Source organism: Gorilla gorilla, chromosome 11 (genome assembly GCF_029281585.2).
Source record: "Gorilla gorilla gorilla isolate KB3781 chromosome 11, NHGRI_mGorGor1-v2.1_pri, whole genome shotgun sequence".
NCBI classification, from domain to species: domain Eukaryota; kingdom Metazoa; phylum Chordata; class Mammalia; order Primates; family Hominidae; genus Gorilla; species Gorilla gorilla.
The window spans coordinates 72414288-72436428 of record NC_073235.2 but is presented as its reverse complement, the minus strand read 5'-3'; the positions used below and the strand labels follow the sequence as shown (position 1 = coordinate 72436428).

Below are 22141 nucleotides of genomic sequence, written 5' to 3'. Positions count from 1 at the left end.
TAGATTACAGCAATATACTGTAATAAAAGTTAGGTGAATGTGTACATGCTTTCTCTATCAAAATACCTTATGTATAGTAGTCCCCCTTATACCTAGTTTCACTTTCCACAGTTTCAGTTACCCATGGTCAACCACGGTCAGAAAATATTAAATGAAAATCTCCAGAAATAATTCATAGGTTTTCAATTGGATGCCATTCGGAGTATTGTTATAATTGTTTTATTTTATCTTTAGTTATTACTGTTAATCTCTCACTATCTCTAATTTATAAATTAAGCTTTATCATAGGTATGTACTGTAGGAGAAAAACATAGTATATATAGGGTTTGGATACCATCCCTCATTTCAGGCATCCACTGTGGGTCTTGGAACATGTCCTGAGGATAATAGGGGGACCACTGTACTATACTCACTCCTGTTATTCTTGTGATGATATGAGATGATAAAATGCCTATGTGATGAGATGAAGTGAAGTGAATGATAGTAAGCACTGTGACATGGTATCGGGCTACTAACGACCTTCTAACAACATGTCATCAGAAGGAGGAACATCTGCTTCAGGTGATCCTGAATCATCAGGCCATGACAATGTGATGGCTGGATGTCAGGAGCAGACAATGTCAATAACTAACAAGTGAGTAGTATATACAGCATGGTACACTGGACTAAGGAACAATCCATATCCCAGATGGGACAGAGCAGGATGGCACAAGAATTCATCATCCTGCTTATAATGGCATATAATTTAAAATCTATAAATTACTTATTTCTGGAATTTTCCATTTAATATTTTTGGACAGCCATTGGCTACAGGTAACTGAAAGTACAGAAAACTAAACCACAGATAAGAGGGGACAACTGTAATAGCAGCCTCATAACACAAAAGGCAAATTTTGAGGGAATTACACAGAGAAAACGACAAATCTACAACCACAGTAAAGGATATTAACATACTTATCTAAATGAGAGCCAGAAAAACATTGGTAAACAGTTTTAAGATTTTTAACAACACAATTAAGAAGCATGGGCAAAGGTAACATGCAACAATGAGAGAACACACATAATTTTAACAGCGCTTAGAATATTTATAAAAATTGACTAAATATGTAGAATGCAAAGTAAATCTCAAAAATATCAAAAAAACAGATACATGAACCACATTCACTTGTCACATAGCAAATAAAACTAGAAACCAACTTAAAAATATAACTCAAAACTCCAGACATGCAGACATTTTAAAGCACTATGCTCTTAGAAATTCAGAAGCCATTAAAAATCATAACAGAAAAATTTAAAGCCTAAACTACATAGAAAAAGTTGTGGGCCACAACTAAAGTAGTACTTAGAAGGAAATACATAGCCTTAAAATCCATACATTTGTTAAAAAATCAACAACTAAGCATCCAAATTATAGTTAATAATAATGTATTTTATATTTCAAAATAGCTAGAAGAACTGTAATGTTCCCAACATAAAAAGAAGATAAATGTTTGAGGTGATGAATATCCCAATTTCCCTGATTTGATCATTACACATTGTGCACATGTAAGAAACTATCAGAGAAGTATCTTCAGATACTGTGTAAAAGGTAATGTTAAGGCTAAGATATATCAATTAAAATGTTTTTAAAATCTATAACAATAAAAATTAAAAGGGAGTAATTAAAAATGAAAACCACATGCACTGAAACAACAGCAACGACCAAGTATCCCAGAAAAGGAAAAAAGACAATCCAAACTAAATTGAAAGAAGATAATAATGGCCTGGCATAGTGGCTCACACCTGTAATCTCAGCACTTTGGGAGGCCAAGGCAAGCAGATCACTTTGAGCTCAGTAGTTCAAGACCAGCCTGGGCAACATGATGAAACCCTGTATCTACAAAAAATACAAAAATTAGCCAAGCATGGTGATGCACCCCTGTAATCCCAGCTACTCAGGAGGCTGAGGTGGGAAGATCGCTTGAGCCCAGGAGTTAAAGGCTACAGTGAGCCAAGATTGCACCACTACACACCAGCCTGGAAGACAGAGTGAGACTGCCTCAAAAAAGGAAAAAAAAAGGCCTGGCACGATGGCTCACACCTGTAATCCCACCACTTTGGGAGACTGAGGTGGGCGGATCACGAGGTCAGGAGATCGAGACCATCCTGGCTAACATGGTGAAGGCCCGTCTCTACTAAAAAAAAAAAAAAATACAAAAAATTAGTTGGGTATGGTGGCGGGCGCCTGTAGTCCCAGCTACTCAGGAGGCTGAGGCAGGAGAATGGCATGAACCTGGGAGATGGAGCTTGCAGTGAGCAGAGATCCTGCCACTGCACTCCAGCCTGGGCGACAGGGCGAGACTCCATCTCAAAAAAAAAAAAAGTTAATAAGTAATAGAGGAAAAAAGAATAAGAATGAAATAGAAAATGGGGGTGGGAGGAGAGAGACAATCAAAACTTGGTTCTTAGAAAACATAATAAAACTGATAATCATCTCATATGACACCTAATTCAAAATAAGAAATAGCAAACACAAATAAATAATAGGAATAAAAACACAGGGAAGATTTTTTAATCATTAAATATAAACTTAAAGATTTCTTAGAAAAATATAACTTAGCAATTTTTTTCAAGAGATAACCTAAGCAAGCCTAAAACCTTTAAAGAAAGTGAATGTGTAGTTTTAAGTTATCCACAAAAAAAGATGTATGAGGCCCGGGTTGTTGAACAGGCAAGGTCTATTAAAACTCAAAGGAACACCACATGAATAAGAATTAAGTTGGACCACTACCTCACAGCATACATAAAAACTAACTCAAAATCGATCAGAGAATTTGATGTAAAAGCTTCAGCTTTAGTTTTATATTTTTAGGCATAAAACTCTTGGGGAAAAACATAGGTTTAGGTATTTGTGACCTTGATTTAGGCAACAGAAGGAAAATTAAATTAATTTAGGCAACAAACAGGAAAATTAAAGAAAAAAATTGGAATTCATCAAAATTTAAAACATTTGTGACCCAAAGAACACTTTCAAGTAAGTGAAAAAGACAATCCACAGAATGACAGAAAACATTTACAGACTGGGCACAATGGCTCATGCCTGTTATCCCAACACTTTGGGAGGCTGAGGCAGGCAGATCACTTAAGCTGCAGAGATCAAACCAGCCTGGGCAACACATGTAGAGACCCCATCTCTACAAAAAATTCAAAAATTAGCCATGTGTGATGGCGTATGTCTGTAGTCCCAGCTACTCGGGAAGCCAATCAGGATCACATGAGCCTGGGGAGGCCCAAGGCTGCAGAGAACTGTGATCATGCCACCAGCCTGGGCAACAGAGTGACACTGTCTCAAAAAAAAAAAAAAAAGGAGAAAGAAAATATTTGCAAATCATATAACTGATAAGTCTAGTATTCAGAATATACAAAGAGGTCTTAAAACTCAATAATAAAAAGTGCAATTAAAAAATGAGCAACAAAATTGGCAGCACCTGATACCTTTATAAATGGAGGTGGGAAGGCAAGGGGCTAAAATAAGGAGGATCGGATGAAAACTGCCTTTCCACCACTGAAACAGAATTTTGGCTACAGAACTCATCTCTGGGGAGGATAAAATAGCAAGTACAATTGAGGATATGAGGATGAGAGATTAAAATCATCATATAAGTATTTGACTCAGAGTCCCTAGGCCTTGTCTCTCAATCCGTTTACAGAATAATAGCACCAATATCATTTCCTTCTGGGCAATATCTGAGGATACTTCCCTGAGGAATCTGACCAGGCCAAAAAGAAAGATCTAACACAAGTGCTTCTCAACAAACCTGCCTACCCAAATCACCCTATATTAAAATTCAGAATCTACAAGTTCCACCAATGCACTCAAGAGCTCTTAATAACAAGCAGTCAACATTGTCAGACATCTGGGGAATGCCTCTAACTTGAAAGCTAGAGACTGAACAATAGAAAATGCATCTTAGATGGATTAAAGACTTAAATGTCAGACCTAAAACCATAAAAACCCTAGAGGAAAACCTGGGCAATACCATTCAGGACATAGGCATGGGCAAGAACTTCATGTCTAAAACACCAAAAGCAATGGCAACAAAAGACAAAATTGACACATGGGATCTAATCAAACTAAAGAGCTTCTGCACTGCAAAAGAAACTACCATCAGAGTGAACAGGCAACCTACAGAATGGGAGAAAATTTTTGCAATCTACTCATCTGACAAAGGGCTGATATCCAGAATCTACAAAGAACTTAAACAAATTTACAAGAAAAAAGCAAACAACCCCATCAAAAAGTGGGCGAAGGATATGAACAGACACTTCTCAAAAGAAGACATTTATGCAGCCAAAAGACATATGAAAAAATGCTCATCATCACTGGCCATCAGAGAAATGCAAATCAAAACCACAATGAGATACCATCTCACACCAGTTAGAATGGCAATCATTAAAAAGTCAGGAAACAACAGGTGCTGGAGAGGATGTGGAGAAATAGGAACACTTTTACACTGACTAGTTCAACCATTGTGGAAGTCAGTGTGGTGATTCCTCAAGGATCTAGAACTAGAAATACCATTTGACCCAGCCATCCTATTACTGGGTATATACCCAAAGGGTTATAAATCATGCTGCTATAAAGACACATGCACATGTATGTTTATTGCAGCACCATTCACAACAGCAAAGACTTGGAACCAACCCAAATGTCCAACAATGATAGACTGGATTAAGAAAATGTGGCACATATACACTGTGGAATACTATGCAGCCATAAAAAAGGATGAGTTCATGTCCTTTGTAGGGACGTGGACGAAGCTGGAAACCATCATTCTGAGCAAACTATCTCAAGAACAGAAAACCAAACACCGCATGTTCTCACTCATAGGTGGGAACTGAACAATGAAAACACTTGGACACAGGAAGGGGAACATCACACACCGGGCCCTGTTGTGGGGTGGGGGGAGTGGGGACGGATAACATTAGGAGATATACCTAATGTAAATGACGAGTTAATGGGTGCAGCACACCAACATGGCACATGTATACATATGTAAGAAACCTGCACATTGTGCACATGTACCCTAGAACTTAAAGTATAATAATAATAATAATAATAAAAAGAAAATGCATCTTAGAGGAAACAGATACTACATAGAATGAAGAAAAAAATCTTAAAAATAAGAAAACTATCATTAATATATCAGAGAAATAAGCTGTACCTACGATTATGAAGATGCTATAAAATTAACTTTGCATTTAAAAAAATTGGTTTCTGGGCCAGGCACGGTGGTTCACGCCTGTAATCCCAGCACTTTGGGAGGCCGAGGTGGGCGGATCACCTGAGGTCGGGAGTTCGAGACCAGACTGACCAACATGGAGAAACCCCATCTCTACTGAAAATACAAAATTAGCCGGGCATGGTAGCGCATGCCTGTAATCCCAGCTACTAGGGAGGCTGAGGCGGATGTATCGCTTGAATCCGGGAGGCAGAGGTTGCGGTGAGCCGAGATCACGCCATTGCACTCCAGCCTGGGCAACAAAAGTGAAACTCCATCTCAAAAAAATAAAAATAAATAAAAAATAAAAAAATTGGTTTGTATATAATACTACAGTGACAACATATAAATGTAATTTTCAAAATGATCCCAATAGTCATGATGAAATATTTCAACTATTCTATTTCATTTAGCATTAAAAAAGCAATTTTTAATTTTACTTCGTTTCTTTGTTTGCTTTAAGCAGTAGCCACTAAATATGTGGCACCTAGATTAATAAATTGTTCCAAAATAAAGGTTATATATTTGTTGAAGGCCCGAGTAATACATCATTTTGACTGCTCTTTTCAAAAGCATTAATAGAATAATGCAAATGAAATGCTACATGACAGAAAAAAATTATTTAAGTGACTCAAACCAACACGTAATTATTGACTAGTTTGAGACAAAAATGATATATATAAACTCATACATCATACTTTCAAACATGGGGCAGCAGCCATTAACCTTCAAGATGGGAGACAGAAGGCAACAGAAATATAAGAAATTACATATTTTTAAAAATGTACTTTACAGTTGAATTTAAAACAGATGCTTTATGAAATCATTTCTATCTTTGGAAATGGCCTAGCTCATAGTTCTAACAACACTGCCACTGTCAGACATATTTCACTGGGCACAATGGCTCACATCTATAATCCTAGCACTATGGGCGGCTGAGACAGGAAGACCACTTGAGACTAAGAGTTCAACACCAGTCTGGGCAATATAGCAAGAACCCACCTCTACAAAAAACTTTTAAACAATTAGCCAGGCATGGTGGTGTGCACCTGTAGTCCTAGCTACTCAGGGGGGTAAGATGGAAAGATCACTTGAGTCCAGAATTTGGAGGCTGCAGTGGGCTATGATCACGCCACTGCACTCCAGCCTGGGTGACAAAGTGAGACCTTGTCTCAAAAACAAACAAACAAAAAACAGACATATTTTCACTGAGCTTTTCTGAGCCACAATGTCTTCATATATAAAATATAACACTGAAATGAATGGATGGTTTTCCAACTGCTGGTTTGCTTTGTTGTTGTTGTATTGTTTTTGTTTTCTTTTTAAGAGTTGAATGCCCACTCAGGGGTATTTGGAAGGGAGTGAGGGAAGCAGGATGAGCCACTTTCACTCGCTTAAGCCTCTTCTTGCTGTTGCCCAACTCTGTCTTCCAGTGATGGCCCACAAGACGCTTTTATAAAACCTGGACTAGATCTTAAAGGCCTTTTCCAGCAATAAGAGCCTAAAATTCTAAGCATCTAAGCATCACATAAAGCAAATGGCTTACTTTCACTTAAACTCTCAGCACAAAAACTGAAAGAAATCTACTTTTCATTCGTTTAACAAATATTTACTGATTGCCTTTAAAGTGCCTGGCACAGAGCTAAATTGTGAGAACACAAAAGTTTAAATTCATCTGACCATTTTTCATTTTAGTTTGCAAGATGACCTCCAAAAGGCCTGCTTGCAAATAAAAAAAGATCCCTCCCAGTATAATCAGTTAAGCCACTTTTTGTCCCTTAAAACTAAAAAGCAGATGAAAATGATCAACAGCAAACAAATTGGCCAGGCACGGTGGCTCATGCGTGTAATCCCAACACTTTGGGAGGCCGAGGCAGAGCATTCAATAAATATGTACTGTTAAATAAAATGTCCCATTTAAAATTGATTACATTATTTAATGATTCCTTCAAAGCTTTGAAAGTTTCAGCCCAATCTCAGTCCAAATTTCTAGTAACTACAAAGTAAAAGAGAATAAAATTTACTTAATTCTTATACATTCAAAACAACTAACCATCATCAGTACCCTGAAAAAAAGGCAGAGCCATTTAAGACTGGTGTTTATGAAGTCTCAATAAGGTTTTCCATGCAAATGCTTCTTCCTAATTTTCTTCATTTTTCAATTTTTCAACAGGAATTACTCAAATTTATTTATTCAACAAATATATTATGAATACCTACTAAGTGCCAGCATTGAGATAAGTATTAAAGATGTAGATGAGATACAGAGATAAAAATATCTTCCCTCAAGGAGCTAAGAGTTTAGTAAAAGACTACAAGCAAGTACATTTTTACAAAACTACATGAAAAGCAGAAAAAGAGGGAGTTAAGAAACCAGAGAAAGAGAACCTCAGTCTAATTTCTCCAAGGGTTTAGAGAAACGGAGAGAGAGATGCCGATGGCTGAACTGGGCTGTTGTTGTTGTTGTTGTTGTTGTTGTTGTTGTTGTTGTTGTTATTGATTTAAAGATTGTTTTGGTTTTGTTTAGGGGGAGGAAGTGAATTAAAATTCCACATTAAAAACTTTCTTCAGATATTTGTCTGTGATAGATATTTCTATTACTGCAAAGTCTTGGCAAAAGAGAAGTTTCACTTTGATAGTTATCTGGATAAGTGCTAATACTTTCTCAAAATCAAGGACATTTGCATCATTTAAACTTGCTTTTTAAATGTTTAACTTTAGCTGTAGGAAAGCACAAGTAAAAGATGATATCTTGTGATATTTGGCAATATAATATTAACTATTAAGGTTTAAAAAGAGGTGGAAATAATACATTTACAATGGTCTACAATTTACAATAACATACAAAATTGAATTCTGCATTTAAAAGATATCTTTCAAAATTTTTGTCTTCTGCAGTCATCAATACCGTAAACTATTTTGTTAAATATTTACAAGTAAAATTAATTTTGCTTTGGCCATTTTCCCAGTTGTCATGAACACAGAAATATGTTCACTTATTACAGACACCCGTCACCATCTCTGATGTCAGAGAATTCTATTCTCTTAACTTGTGCCTCCCCTACTGGTTCAAAAGTAGAACAACACAAAACCAAGCCTTTAATTCCACTGATGGAACAGCAACTAAATAAGTTTCTGTTTTTTAATTTAGTGATCATGTTCTAAATTTATCAGATTAACATCAAATTTTGGATAAAGATCTTAACATAAATCTCCACCAGATTATTTTTTAAACCTTAAATTATTATTTTCACCTTTAAAGAATGAAAGTATACTTTAATGAGAGCATATCATATCTGTTATCACTGAAATTTTTCCATATAAATATAAAATATTGTTATGATGCTAATCAATTTGATGGACTTACAATGCAGTATATCTGTCCATTGCAGACTGCACATCTCTACGGTAAACTGTTCGAAGAATGACCATTACGGGGTCAAACTCTTGATCCCAGACTTCAGCTATTATTCAAAAGAAAGTAGAAACATCGACTTCTCAGAAATAAAATCAATATTTATTGACTTATTACATTTGTTAAGTATATTTTACATTTAAAACACAGAACAATTTAATCTGATTATAGTATTTGCCTTAAGAAGCTTGATGCCATGATTACTTTTCTAAGTCAAAAATCACAATTTCATCATCAGGAATGTTCTCTTGAGTTCAGCAAGCACTAAAGAACAAAAGTTTTGTAATACAACAATGCCTCACCAGAACAGTTTACTTCATTGTTGTTGTTGTTTTTTGTAAGGTGCCAATTAGAAAGAAACACAGCAGGTTAGGATCTTTGAGAGTATTTAAAGTTAAGCAGGGCATGATGCCTTACACCTCTAGTCCCAACTACTTGGAAGGCTTAGGCAGGAGGCTCACCTGAACCCAGGAGTTTGAGACCAGCCCAGGCAACAAAAGACAGACCTCATTTCCCAAAAAAAGTATTAAACAAAAAAAGTACTTAAAAATAAAAACATGAAAACTAGATTTAAAGATTAATGAGGCTGGACACGGTGGCTCATGCCTGTAATCCCAGCACTTTGGGCAGCTGAGGTGGGCAGATCACTTGAGGTCAGTAGTTTGAGACAAGCCTGGCCATCATGGTGAAACCCCGTCTCTACTAAAAATACAAAAATTAACCAGGCGTGGTGGCGCACACCTGTAATCCCAGCTACTCGGGTGGCTGAGGCAGGAGAAACACTTGAACCCAGGAGGCGAAGGTTGCAGTGAGCCAAGATCACGCCACTGCACACCAGCCTGGGCAACAGAGTGAGACGCAGTCTCCAAGAAAAAAAAATAATAATTAATGAGCTATTGATTTTGAAGAGACCCACTTTATAAGTCTTTTTTGTTTATAAAAGATTTTCTGCTCCTTTGCTAAAACTGATCATTTGTCTCCTTACCTTCTGCATAATTAGGAACCACTATCCTGTGTGTGGAATGTGTACAACTGATGGTTCACAAGATGATTTTAAGTATTAAGTATATAAAGCTTTTCATTTTAATAATTATGTAATTATTTTTAATGTGTATAATGTATATTAGAAAATTGTAACTTGCAAATAAAATTCATGACACCTCACTAATAATCACGCTTAGGAAGAGGCAAGGTTTTTTTTAAGTTAACTCATTTTAAAAAATACTGAAATACTAAGTATATTTCAGTAGAGAGGCTATTTAGATGTGGCAAAAATCTAAAGGATAGACTGAGATAATAATTTTAGAAACCACCGCCTTAAGAGTATCTCCTTACTAGATTTTTTTCTCTCATTCTCTCTAGCAAAATTCTTAACATTTGAAAACATGGTAAGAAGCTTAAGCTTCTCCCTACCCATCCACTATAATTACAACTTTCTAGCACAAGACACTGTTAACCACTGTCCCTAGTTTCATGTAACAAGCTATTCATCTTAAAGTATCAGAAGTATGACTTAAAATTCTGAAGACAGTCCTTCACAAAGATCTTTATCAGTATTTCTAGAATCATTTATCGTCCTTTTTTTTTTTTTTTTTTTTTTAAGACAGATTCTCGTTCTGTCACCCAGGCTGGAGTACAGCGGCGCGATCTCGGCTCACTGCAAGCTCCGCCTCCCAGGTTCACGCCATTCTCCTGCCTCAGCCTCCCGAGTTGCTGGGACTACAGGTGCCCGCCATCAAGCCCGGCTAATTTTTTGTATTTTTAGTAGAGACAGGGTTTCACCATGTTAGCCAGGATGGTCTCAATCTCCTGACCTCGTGATCCACCCACCTTGGCCTCCCAAAGTGCTGGGATTACAGGCGTGAGCCACTGCGCCCGGCCTTGATCGTCCTTCTCTTTAAAGTCTATTATTTTGCATAATTAACATGCCAAAGCTTTTATCAGAATTGCACAACCTTAGCAATGGAAGAAAACTTCAGTGATTAATTAGTCCAGTGGGCTTCAAACAGTGTTCCGTGGAGCTGAATTACCACAGATGTATAACAGGGGCCACTTTAGGAGCAAGTAGATAGCAGAACAGAGAAGAAGCTAGGTTCACTACCCACACCCACTTTAACAGGAGTAAGCCAGCTTTTGTTGGTTTTATATTAATATAACAAATTCACTTAAGGCTTAGTCCCCGAAACCAGAGGCTTGTTTCAACCACTTTTAAAAGTTTAAAAACTTATTTTACAGATAAGAAGCCAAATCCAAAGATAAAAAAACTGGCTGGGCATGGCGGTTCACACCTGTAATCCCAGCACTGTAGGAGGCTGAGGCAGGAGGATTGCTTAAGCCCAACAGTCGGGACCAGCCTGGGCAACACAGCAAGGCCCTGTCTCTACAAAACACATGAAAATTAGCCAGCATGGTGGTGGGTGCCTATGGTCCCAGCTACTGGGGAAGCTGAGGTGGCAGGATCACTTGAGCCCAGTAGGTCAAGGGTGCAGTGAGCTATGATGGCGCCACTGCACTCCAGCCTGAGCGACAAAGTGAGGCTCTGTCTCCAAAAAAATAACAAAAAAAAAAAAACAACTAATTTCCTAAACCACACAACTAGCAAATATAATTCATACGATATTTAAATATGACACTCAATTTCCTTGCTCTAATCTCCGAATGCCCAGTATTCCATCTCAGCATTGTTCAGAACAGTCATCTAAAGAGCTTGTTTTAAAAAGCAGATTCCCAGATTTCACCCACAGAGATTCTGATGATAGCAGATAGGAGGTGAGACACAGGGACCTGCATTCTTAATGAGGAGCGCAAATGAGTCTGACAGAGAGGTAATCCTCACATCACACTTTTATAAGCACTGCACTACACCACAGCACCACTCCACTCCCAAATTCATCTAATTTTACACACAAAATATCCTCTACACTAAAAAAATACTGTGCTTTTCTTTTAATGGAATACTTTCCAACCAGAGACTGGATTTTCTTGCTCCTTGTGAACTCCCTGAAAAATCCCAAATAAGGCTTTTCTGTTCTGCTTTGCCAAACACACACAGTACAGTGTATATTATTTACAACTTCAAAATGGGCATTGGTTTTTCATTTAGACAACGTGTTGAGGGAGTCAAGAAGCACGTAACTGCTACTTCCTTCAAAATTTTCACTTAGAGAAGTGAAAATATGAAAGTCAAACAAAAAAAGACTGTGTAAATCAAGACCTCACTTACTTCTGGCTCCTGTCAAGGATGTCAACTATGAATCTATCGGGGAGAAACCTTCCAAAACCAATCATCCACTTAAGGAAAACGTTCTGTGCATTTAACATAGGTTCAAAATGTAAGTAAGTGCTATCAGCATTCTATGTGGACTTTTTTTTTTTTGAGGTGGAGTTTCACTCTTGTTGCCTAGGCTGGAGTGCAGTGGCCACGATAGGGGCTCACTATAACCTCCACCTCCTGGGTTCAAGTGATTCTTCTGCCTCAGCCTCCCGAGTAGCTGGGATTACAGGCACCTGCCACCATGCCTGACTAATTTTTTTGCATTTTTAATAGAGACAGGTTTCATCATGTTGGCCAGGATGGTCTCGAACTCCTGACCTCAGGTGATCCAGCCACCTCGGCCTCCCAAAGTGCTGGGATTACAGGCATAAGCCACCACGCCCGGCCTATACAGACTTTAATTTGAACTATTTCAAGTTAAAATTTGGGTCGTGAGGATTCTTTTGCTGTTTCAAAATCAAATTTGGAGAGTAAATACATTCAAAATATTTTTTAATATACATTGTTTTATAGTTTCTGGTTCATTTATGGTTATGATCACTTATAAAAATGAATTAGAGTTCAAATATAAATTTCCTTTATAGTTTAGAGTCATCTAAGAAGTCTTAGTGTAACATAAAGCTATAGATTTCTAAGTAATTGAAAGCAGTATCACTGTTTACCAATAAAGACATACATTTATAACAAAATGGAGAAAAGAAAACCAAAGCTTGAATGAATAAAAGGTAAACATTTTCTTTTAATACACAGAAGAATTCACCATTCAAGAACTGATATTTGAAAGAGTCCATTTATGTATATAAACATACCTTTGGGAGTATACATGCCTTGTTGCATAGAACCTCCAGGTTCAAAAACAGGAGCCTTAAAATCAGCTACAGCTGATAAAACTGATTCAAAGCTGTAACTGCCTGGAATAATGCCACTTTTGGGATTAGGATTTTCTGGAATATGATATATATGTCAAGAAAAAAATATTAGTAACAAAAAGCCAGATTTATAGCCTTTCCAGGGTACTCTAGTTTCTCATTTTGCTGAAGTAGACAAATAGTAATTGGCTGTAATATACAAAGCTGGCCACAAGAGGGCTATATAATACAACAGATCAATAATAACTGTTTTTAATTGTGATTTTTGAAAATACGCTTAATCTAGGAGCCTACTAATAAATTGTATGCTGCAGTAGTTCCCAGGTATATTTTCCCCGAAATAAATTTATCAAATTTCAGAAAACGATTGAAAAACTTTTAAAAATGTGTCTTCATTTTTACCATTTTGTAAATAACTTTTCCTTAAAAAACAGAAAGAACTTGTGAAAAATTAGCCAAGATTTTTATGAGCAAAGATTGTTTTTCCAAAAACACAAAATTTCATCCCCAAAGAAAAAAATGCTAAGCAAATTTAAGCAAAGAGGCAAACCAAAAAGATTCTCTCCTCACATTAAAGTACATAAATCTTTAAAATTGAAAGACACAGAGATCATTTTTACTCTATAATAGCACTGACACATAGTTCATAATGACTGAAGGAAATCATCAGACAGTATCAAATTGAGGCTGCTTACAAAAATCAAGTTGTCAAACAGGCATTCTAATAGGACTTATTTCACAAAATAAAAAGTTTAGCCAATTCTTCCAAACATAGTCATTAGATATACAAATACTAAATTCGGCCAGAATTTTTATCACAAAATTACCTGATAATCTTTGTGTAAAATTTTATTAAGATTAACTTAAAAAGATAATCAGATTCTCATTGTATGTTCAGTCCTATACAAAGAACCACAGGTTCCCTGTTTGTACACAATAATCTACAAATTCAAAAATCCTTTAAGACTAAATTCTACAGAAAAACCCTCAAAATGTTTAAAATCCTGGTAATAATAATCGTAAGATATACCTTTAACTGTTAACCATGAATTGCATCCTGGCTACACAGACAAAATGGACCTAGCTGCCTTTTACAAAATGTTCAGTAATGCTGTCCTAGAAGGTTAAATGCTGGGGTGGCCAAAGCCATCATTCAGTCCTGAAATCTACCCTAAAGTCTAGGAAGAGTTCCCCAAGAGGTAATAATATGAGGTTAAAAAAAAAAAAAAAAAACAGTCACCAGGCCTGAATACATACTTGAGCACACAATTGGTGTTCTTCTTTTTCTATATTATTTTTCAACTTTGAAAAAAATTAATCAAAAAATTGATAAACTGTTAATCATAAAAATTACTTATTTTAGATCCTGCAACTAACAGAAAGTAAAATTTTAAAAGGATATGAGGTCCAGCAATGAACTGTGTGTCCTGTCATTCATACACAGCTGGGCTACCATCTCGGCCCTGAGAATCTCATCATCAGACATTCCTAAAATTATTAAAAACAGAATTAACAAATCTGAATATACATAAATTATAAAGAAAAAAACTTACCACACTTTTTACTAAGCTGTTTTACCAAATATAAGATGCTTCAAATTAAAGAGTAAAGAAGCTATGCTCCAAACATAACTGCAGTTTAACTGCTGTTTGCAGTTCCCTTAAGCAAAGGATATTCTAAAAGGTATACCTACAGTACAACATATCAAGAGTTTGAAACATTGTTTAAATTTATCTACATCCTTTCCTTTTTTCCCTAAGCCAGTTACTACCACAGGGAGGGGGAGAAAGGGAGGAAAACAGTTAATGCTTAAGTATTAGTATCAGTGAGTTTTACCTAAATGTAAACGAAGACTCAAAAGAATCACAAGAAATGTAAGAGCGCCTTCTAACATCGACCTCTCATGCTCTGCATCAAGTACTGTATTTTGATGTTGTGATGCCATTGTCAACAAATCCACTACCTTAAATCTACAAGAAGAAATATTTGAAACATATTTTTATAAATTAAAACAAAATTAACTGGACACTTCCTAATATCTGTCTTAATAAAATCATGCCTACCTTTCAAAGACGGATGAAATAAAATAATCTGGGTCAAGTCTAGAAGCACAAACCTTTAAAAGAAAACAAAATGCTTTATTTCTCAATATTCAGTTTTCCTTCTTCTATTAATCATGTTTTTCTCTACTTTTTTTTGTTTTTTGTTTTTGAGACAGAGTCTCACTCTCACCCAAGCTGGTGCAATCTCAGCTCACTGCAACCTCCACCTCTGCCTCCCAGGCTCAAGCAATTCTCATCCCTCAGTCTCCCGAGTAGCTGGGATTTACAGGTGTGTGCCACCACACCTGCCTAATTTTTGTATTTTTAGTAGAGACAGGGTTTCGACGTGTTGGCCAGGCTGGTCTCAAACTCCTGGCCTCAAGTGATCTGCCTGCCTTGGCCTCCCAGAGTGCTGGGATTACAGGCATGAGCCACTACGCCTGGCCATGATTTTTATTTTCTGTATATTATGATGTTTTGACATCTTGAGGGGCATTACAGACCTGAAGACAGATAGTCCCTCCCAGAGCCAGTTAATTCCTGAACATACTAAACAACTTACTTGGGAAAATGCCTGTCATGCAAGCCAACCACTGTCTTTACCTAACTCTCACACATCAACCCAGTATTTCCCCTCCCCTAAATCAACCCAGGGCCAGGTACTGCAGAGCCAGGTACAGCCCCTATGCCTCAAAGCCTGCTGGAATTATTCAAATTAGCCAATCCTGCCTTGCCTTTCCTTGCCTTTCCTGCAGAAACTCCAATAAAGGCTCTGGCCTAGGCTCTCCCCTCACTCCTTTCTGCCTCTTGACCAAAATCTGGTGCTTTCCTTGTAGCCTTGTGTTGGGTGGTATGCCTCTTCTCCTGGGAAATGTAAGTAAAAAATTATTCTTTCCATGGCATTGGCCTCTCCATGTCATCACTCAGTCACCTCTATAAATTAAAATCCCTTGGGTACAAATGAGACACTTCTAAAGTATATCTGCATTATCTAGCTGGCTTACCTGCAACAGGTAAATGTCAGGATCAATCATGGAATTACAGAAATGAGACTGGACATACGTCATGGCTTGTCCTTTGATTTGCAGACCATTTCTTACCCACATATTGCTGTGGATTTCCGCAAGACTTGCCTAATAAAAGTAAATTGGACAAAGAATAAATCATCTAAACGCAATCTTTACAAAATATTATAAATAACCATTTCAAAATATTTAATGATGTAATCATAGTATAAGCCCGATATTCTGTCCAATGTTAAAGATAATCAGTTGACATATACATTTTTACATTTTTTTTTAACAAGAATTATGTTTTTACACAGCCACTTTTTTAGAGTTTAAACATGAGTTGGTTTTCCATGTTGGCCTCTGGATACATTTATGATGATTTTCACTGACATCTTTCATAAGAAATCAATGCTTATGTTTCACTCTATTTCTCCCTCAAGAAAACCCTAAGTAACAACAACAATCCTAATATACATGTTTAAAGAAAGACATTAGAATAAGCATAAAATAAAACCAACTGTTCAAAGTCAATGAATACATTCTACATCTTTAATTCACCCTAACTCAATCTTAAATCTATACTGCTAATTTTCCAAATATTGGAGGTTAGAATAAATGTTCTCACTACATCAGTATTTAATTCTTCATGTATTTATGTCCAGTGTCAACTAAAACTAGGCAGTCATAATTTTTTTTGTTTTTTTTGAAACAGAATCTCACTCTGTCGCCAGACTGGAGTGCAGTGGCGTGATCTTGGCCCACTGCAACCTCTGTCTCCCAGGTTCAAGCAATTCTTCTTGCCTCAGCCTCCCGAGTAGCTGGGACTACAGGTGCACGCCACCACGCCCAGCTAATTTTTGTATATTCAGTAGAGACAAGGTTTCACCATGTTGGCCAGGATGGTCTCGATTTCTTGACCTCGTGATCTGCCTGCCTTGGCCTCCCAAAGTGCTGGAATTACAGGCGTGAGCCACCACACCTGGCTTCAAGCAGTCATAATTTTATGTTTCCTAACACCCAGAGTTCAAGTTCAATATTATAATAATTAACAAATCTAAAATTGCCAGGAAAAACAAACTGAAGTGCAAGTCCCTCTAATGTATATAAAAAGCTGGCCTGTCAAATTACATTGCTGGTATTAAAAGAAATCACAGTGCTTATATAAGCTAATTCTTCTCTCTTCTTTCTCCTCTCACTATACAGATAGGGAAACTGAGAATCAAGGAGGTGAATTACCTTAAACCTTGTGGAAAATAAAACAGTGGTAGCACCAAGGCTAGAATCTTTTGGATCTCCTGACTCCCAAAACAGTGCTACATAGTATGTTAAATACCACCCCAGAAGCAAATATCATGAAAAGAATTCCTGGAAAAAGTAAAACTAAAAAGTAAATCTCATAAAATGAAAAATACCTAAACATAATTTAGCAAAAATACAATAACAACTTTTTAAAAAAAGTTTTCAAACATCTCAGCTATAATAACAATGAAAGGCATATAAATAAAGGAAGAATCACTTAAACAAGGAATCCACTTCAAAACTTTTTAGATGCCTGAATACATACTTGAATTTGGAGTGGGTGAATCATTAGTTTCATTAACATTTCCTGATCTGGTAAAACAGAATCCAAATCTAGTTCTTGACATTTCACAGCCTAAAAATTACAAAAAAAAGTTACTAATTCAATTCTTATTTCTGAAAATTAAAAAAAAAAGAACAGAATTGTTTAATGACAGTCTTACCTTACTCAAAAACATAGCATAGTAACGATGTAGTGGCAGATGAAAAGTGACTTGGTTAGGTGCTGGCTGGAATAAACAAACAAAATGCACAAGTCAAAGACTATTTTATAGAAATTTTAAGATGGTTGTAAAATGTTTAAACCATACTCTCACCTGGATTTATTCCTATACTTTTAGTTCAAAACTTAACATTTTAGAAGATGCAGATTCTAAAATCACTATAGATAAAATTTTTCCACTTTAAACACTTAAGTGTAAGTTTCTTGAAGGCAGAAATTGTATTCTACTCAACTTTGAATCCTCTGAAGCACCCAGCACAGATTAATATTTCCTAAATTCAATTCAGCTAAAGCAAATAATTATTATTAAAACAAGGGATGGAATGGATTTCCAGCTACAGTAGACCATTTGGGACTCTTCAAACGCATGTATACCAAACATCATGACAGTAATAACAGTCACATATAACATTCATTGAACACTTCCTATGTGCCAGTCACCATGCTAAGCACTTTATTCACATTACCACATTTAATCCTCAGAAGAATGCTATGGGGTAGGAGCTACTAATATTCTCATTCTACAAGTAGCAAAATTCAAACTTAGAAAACTTAAGTAACTTCCTAAAGTTCGAAAGTAGTGAACTGGGGAGCTAATCTGGACTCCACTGTCATATTCAAAACAGTAAGAAGACTCTGACCACATCCCTAAACAGAGGTATAAATGCAGGGCATCGTTAGATTCCTTCACCAGTTAGATAAGATGCTTCCAATCAGTACCAAACACACCAGCCTCCATAACAAAACATCATAAAAAATATGTGAATTACCTTAGGCATTCCTGTAAATATTACAAAAACTGTATTTTAAATCTGTGAATCCCATGGATCACAAAATCACTACAGGGCAAAAATACACCACAGCTGTCCTTCTTAAACAAATGAGTTAAAAACTGAAAAGGTATTGTTTGTTTTTAATGCTTTTTAAGTTCTTATTAAATATTCTCTTGTTAAAAATGTTTATCCCGGACATTCAGATAATTATGCTAATGTATATAATTTACATTATAGAGGTTATACGGAGTCTAAATATGTCACCATCCCTGAAATAATTATTTTTTTCAAAACCAGTAAGATAATAATATCCTCTTCAATATGTAAAGGCTATAAAAATTTGTTCTAATAAATAAAAGTTTGCCCTCCATAAAAAGAAAGGAAAGTCTAACAATGTTCTGTAACATGAATAAACGTTGGGGACATTATGCTAAGTAAAATAAGCCAGTCACAAAAAGACAGTAACTATATGATTCCACCTATATGAGGTTCTTAGAGCAGTCAAATTCGTAGAGATACAAAGTAGAATGGTGGTTGCCAGAAGCTGGGGGAAGAGGAAATGGGGAGTAGCTATTTAATGAGTATAGTTACAATTTCATGAGATAAAAAAGTTATGGAGATTGGCTGCACGACAATACAAATACACATAACACTAATGAACTATACACTTAAAAATGATTAAGATAGTGAATTTTATGTTTTCTGTGTATTTTACCACAATTAAAAATAAAATTTTAAAAAGTCTGCCCTCCATTACCATAATCACCTTAGTAACATATTCTACACTAACTAGCTAAGTCAGAATCTCTCTCAATTTCCTTTGAGGCACTAAGCACAGTGGATAAGTGCAGACTCTTTTTTTTTTTTTTTTTTAATAGACAGGGTCTCACTCTGTGGCCCAGGGTGGAGTATGGTGGCAGCACGATCACAGTTCGCTGCAACCTCCGCCTCCCGGGCTCAAGTCATCCTCCCTCCTCGGCCCCCTGAGCAGCTGGGACTACAGACACACACCACCATGCCTGGCTAATTTCTGTTTTTGGTAGGGACAGGGTTTTTGCCATGTTGCCCAGACTGCTCTCAAACTCCTGGGCTCATGCAATCTGCCCGCCTCAGCCTCCCAAAGGATTGGAATTATAGACGTGAACCACCAGGCCCAGCCTAGGTGCAGACCCTTTTTTTGAGTCTCGCACTGTCACCCAGACTGGAGTACAGTGGCGCGATCTCAGCTCACTGCAACCTCTGCCTCCCGGGTTCAAGCAATTCTCCTGCCTCAGCCTCCTGAGTAGCTGGGACTACAGGCATGTACTACCACACCGGCTAATTTTTGTATTTTTAGTAGAGACAGGGTTTCACCATGTTGCCCAGGCTGGTCTCAAACACCTGACCTCAAGTGATCTACCTGCCTCGGCCTCCCAAAGTGCTGGGACCAAAGGCGTGAACCACTGTGCCTGCTTCCTAAGTGCAGAATCCTGGTTCTACCACCTAGCTGTAAAACTACGGGCAAGTTACCTCTTTGTGCCTAAGTTGTCTGATCCTTAAAGTAGGAATAATAAAGAGTTTGGTAGCTGCGAGAAATAAGTAAAACAGCACAGTGCCCAGTACATATTGCTATTAACTAGTAAGCCATGAACTCTACTTTATCTTCCAGGGCTTTAGCATATCCTATATTCACATTCTCCATAATGTTAAAGTCCATATTCCTTCCTTGTCTAATGTCACAGACTGGCTACTTGATAAGCACTTCTTCCATTCCTATATATACTGATAGTCCTTGGATTCCATTCTTCACTCTATAGTCTTCTATGTGAATTTATCCAGATTCACAGCTTCAGCTGCTAACTCTACCCAGATGATTCCCAAATCTCAGTGGAAATCTCACTCCTGAACTCCAAATCTTACATTCAGGTGTCTACTGAACAGCAATACTTAATATTCCATGGGACCACAAATACAGTGTGTCCAAACCAACCTCAGTATCTTTGCCATAAAACTCAATCCTCCTCAATATTTATTCTCCAGATTCCCAGTAATTTAAATATGAAATGTAGACTTCCTCCTTCTCACAAGCCTCCTATATTTGATGAGGTATCAAATGATGTTTATTTTTTAAGTATCTCTTAAATCCACTTTCTTCTTTCTGTCTACACTGCACCTAACTAACCTTAGCTCAGGCCCTCAACACCTAGTGCCTAGATTTTAGTGATAACCCCTACTTCTACCATTATCCTGCATAAAACACCTTTTGTGGTGTCTGCCTAGCTCACAACCTTCCCATCTTCTCAGAATGTGTCTCCCTCTCCCACTCTCTGCCACCTCAACCAAACACAGAGATTGGGGCCTGACAGTCAAGTTTATAGTAGCCATACTTGACTGGAGGCAGGGCAGGCGACATCTACCCCCGCTTGAGCAATGACTTTCTCTCTTAAAAAATTTGAACTGGGATTCAGAGACATTCACAGACAATCTGGGAGTATGCCTGAAATGGTAACATTAGGCAACTATAAAAAGGCAGTATTTCACCACATAGGCAAAGCACAGGAAGGGAAGAAAAAATGAGGCACATACACTCAGGGCAAAGCAAAGGCAGGCGACAGGAGTTCCTATTCAGATTTCCAGTCCATCCCTGAGGTCCAGGTGCTCTAACCCTGAGACACCCCTATGTATTCATAATAAATTACTGCTTTTACTTATTATTATACTTTAAGTTTTAGGGTACATGTGCACAATGTGCAGGTTTGTTACATATGTATACATGTGCCATGTTGGTGTGCTGCACCCATTAACTCTTCATCTAACATTAAGTATATCTCCTAATGCTGTCCCTCTCCCCTCCCTCCACCCCACAACAGGCCCTGGTGTGTGATGTTCCCCTTCCTGTGTCCATGTGTTCTCATTGTTCAATTCCCACCTATGAGTGAGAACATGCGGTGTTTGGTTTTTTGTCCTTGCAATAGTTTGCTGAGAATGATGGTTTCCAGCTTCATCCATGTCCCTACAAAGGACATGAACTCATCATTTTTTATGGCTGGAATATACACATATTCCATGGTGTATATGTGCCACGTTTTCTTAATCCAGTCTATCATTGTTGGACATTTGGGTTGGTTCCAAGTCTTTGCTATTGTGAATAGTGCCGCTATAAACATACGTGTGCATGTGTCTTTATAGCAGCATGATTTATAACCCTTTGGGTATATACCCAGTCATGGGATGGCTGGGTCAAATGGTATTTCCAGTTCTAGATCCCTGAGGAATCGCCACACTGACTTCCACAATGGTTGAACTAGTTTACAGTCCCACCAACAGTGTAAAAGTGTTCCTATTTCTCCACATCCTCTCCAGCACCTGTTGTTTCCTGACTTTTTAATGATTGCCATTCTAACTGGTGTGAGATGGTATCTCATTGTGGTTTTGATTTGCATTTCTCTGATGGCCAGTGATGATGAGCATTTTTTCATGTGTCTTTTGGCTGCATAAATGTCTTCTTTTGAGAAGTGTCTGTTCATATCCTTTGCCCACTTTTTGATGGGGTTGTTTGCTTTTTTCTTGTAAGTTTGTTTAAGTTCATTGTAGATTCTGGATGAACCTTTGTCAGATGAGTAGACTGCAAAAATTTTCTCCCATTCTGTAGGTTGCCTGTTCACTCTGATGGTAGTTTCTTTTGCTGTGCAGAAGCTCTTTAGTTTAATTAGATCC

The 22141-nt window shown here is 37.2% G+C and overlaps 1 protein-coding gene across 3 annotated transcripts in view; it reads right to left on the bottom strand.

The window, feature by feature from the left end:
* The window catches only part of UBR3 (ubiquitin protein ligase E3 component n-recognin 3), a 256549-nt gene that overhangs the window by 142603 nt on the left and 91805 nt on the right, over window positions 1–22141 (bottom strand). For all 3 annotated transcript variants that reach the window (XM_055379137.2, XM_055379139.2, XM_055379138.2), the window contains exons 12-19: window positions 17614–17679; window positions 17436–17525; window positions 15866–15994; window positions 14883–14935; window positions 14656–14789; window positions 14222–14307; window positions 12760–12901; window positions 8629–8725 (exon numbers count right to left, since the gene is read on the bottom strand). In XM_055379137.2, the coding sequence (XP_055235112.1) occupies window positions 8629–8725; window positions 12760–12901; window positions 14222–14307; window positions 14656–14789; window positions 14883–14935; window positions 15866–15994; window positions 17436–17525; window positions 17614–17679 (797 nt within the window). The remainder of the gene's footprint in view (window positions 1–8628; window positions 8726–12759; window positions 12902–14221; window positions 14308–14655; window positions 14790–14882; window positions 14936–15865; window positions 15995–17435; window positions 17526–17613; window positions 17680–22141) is intronic.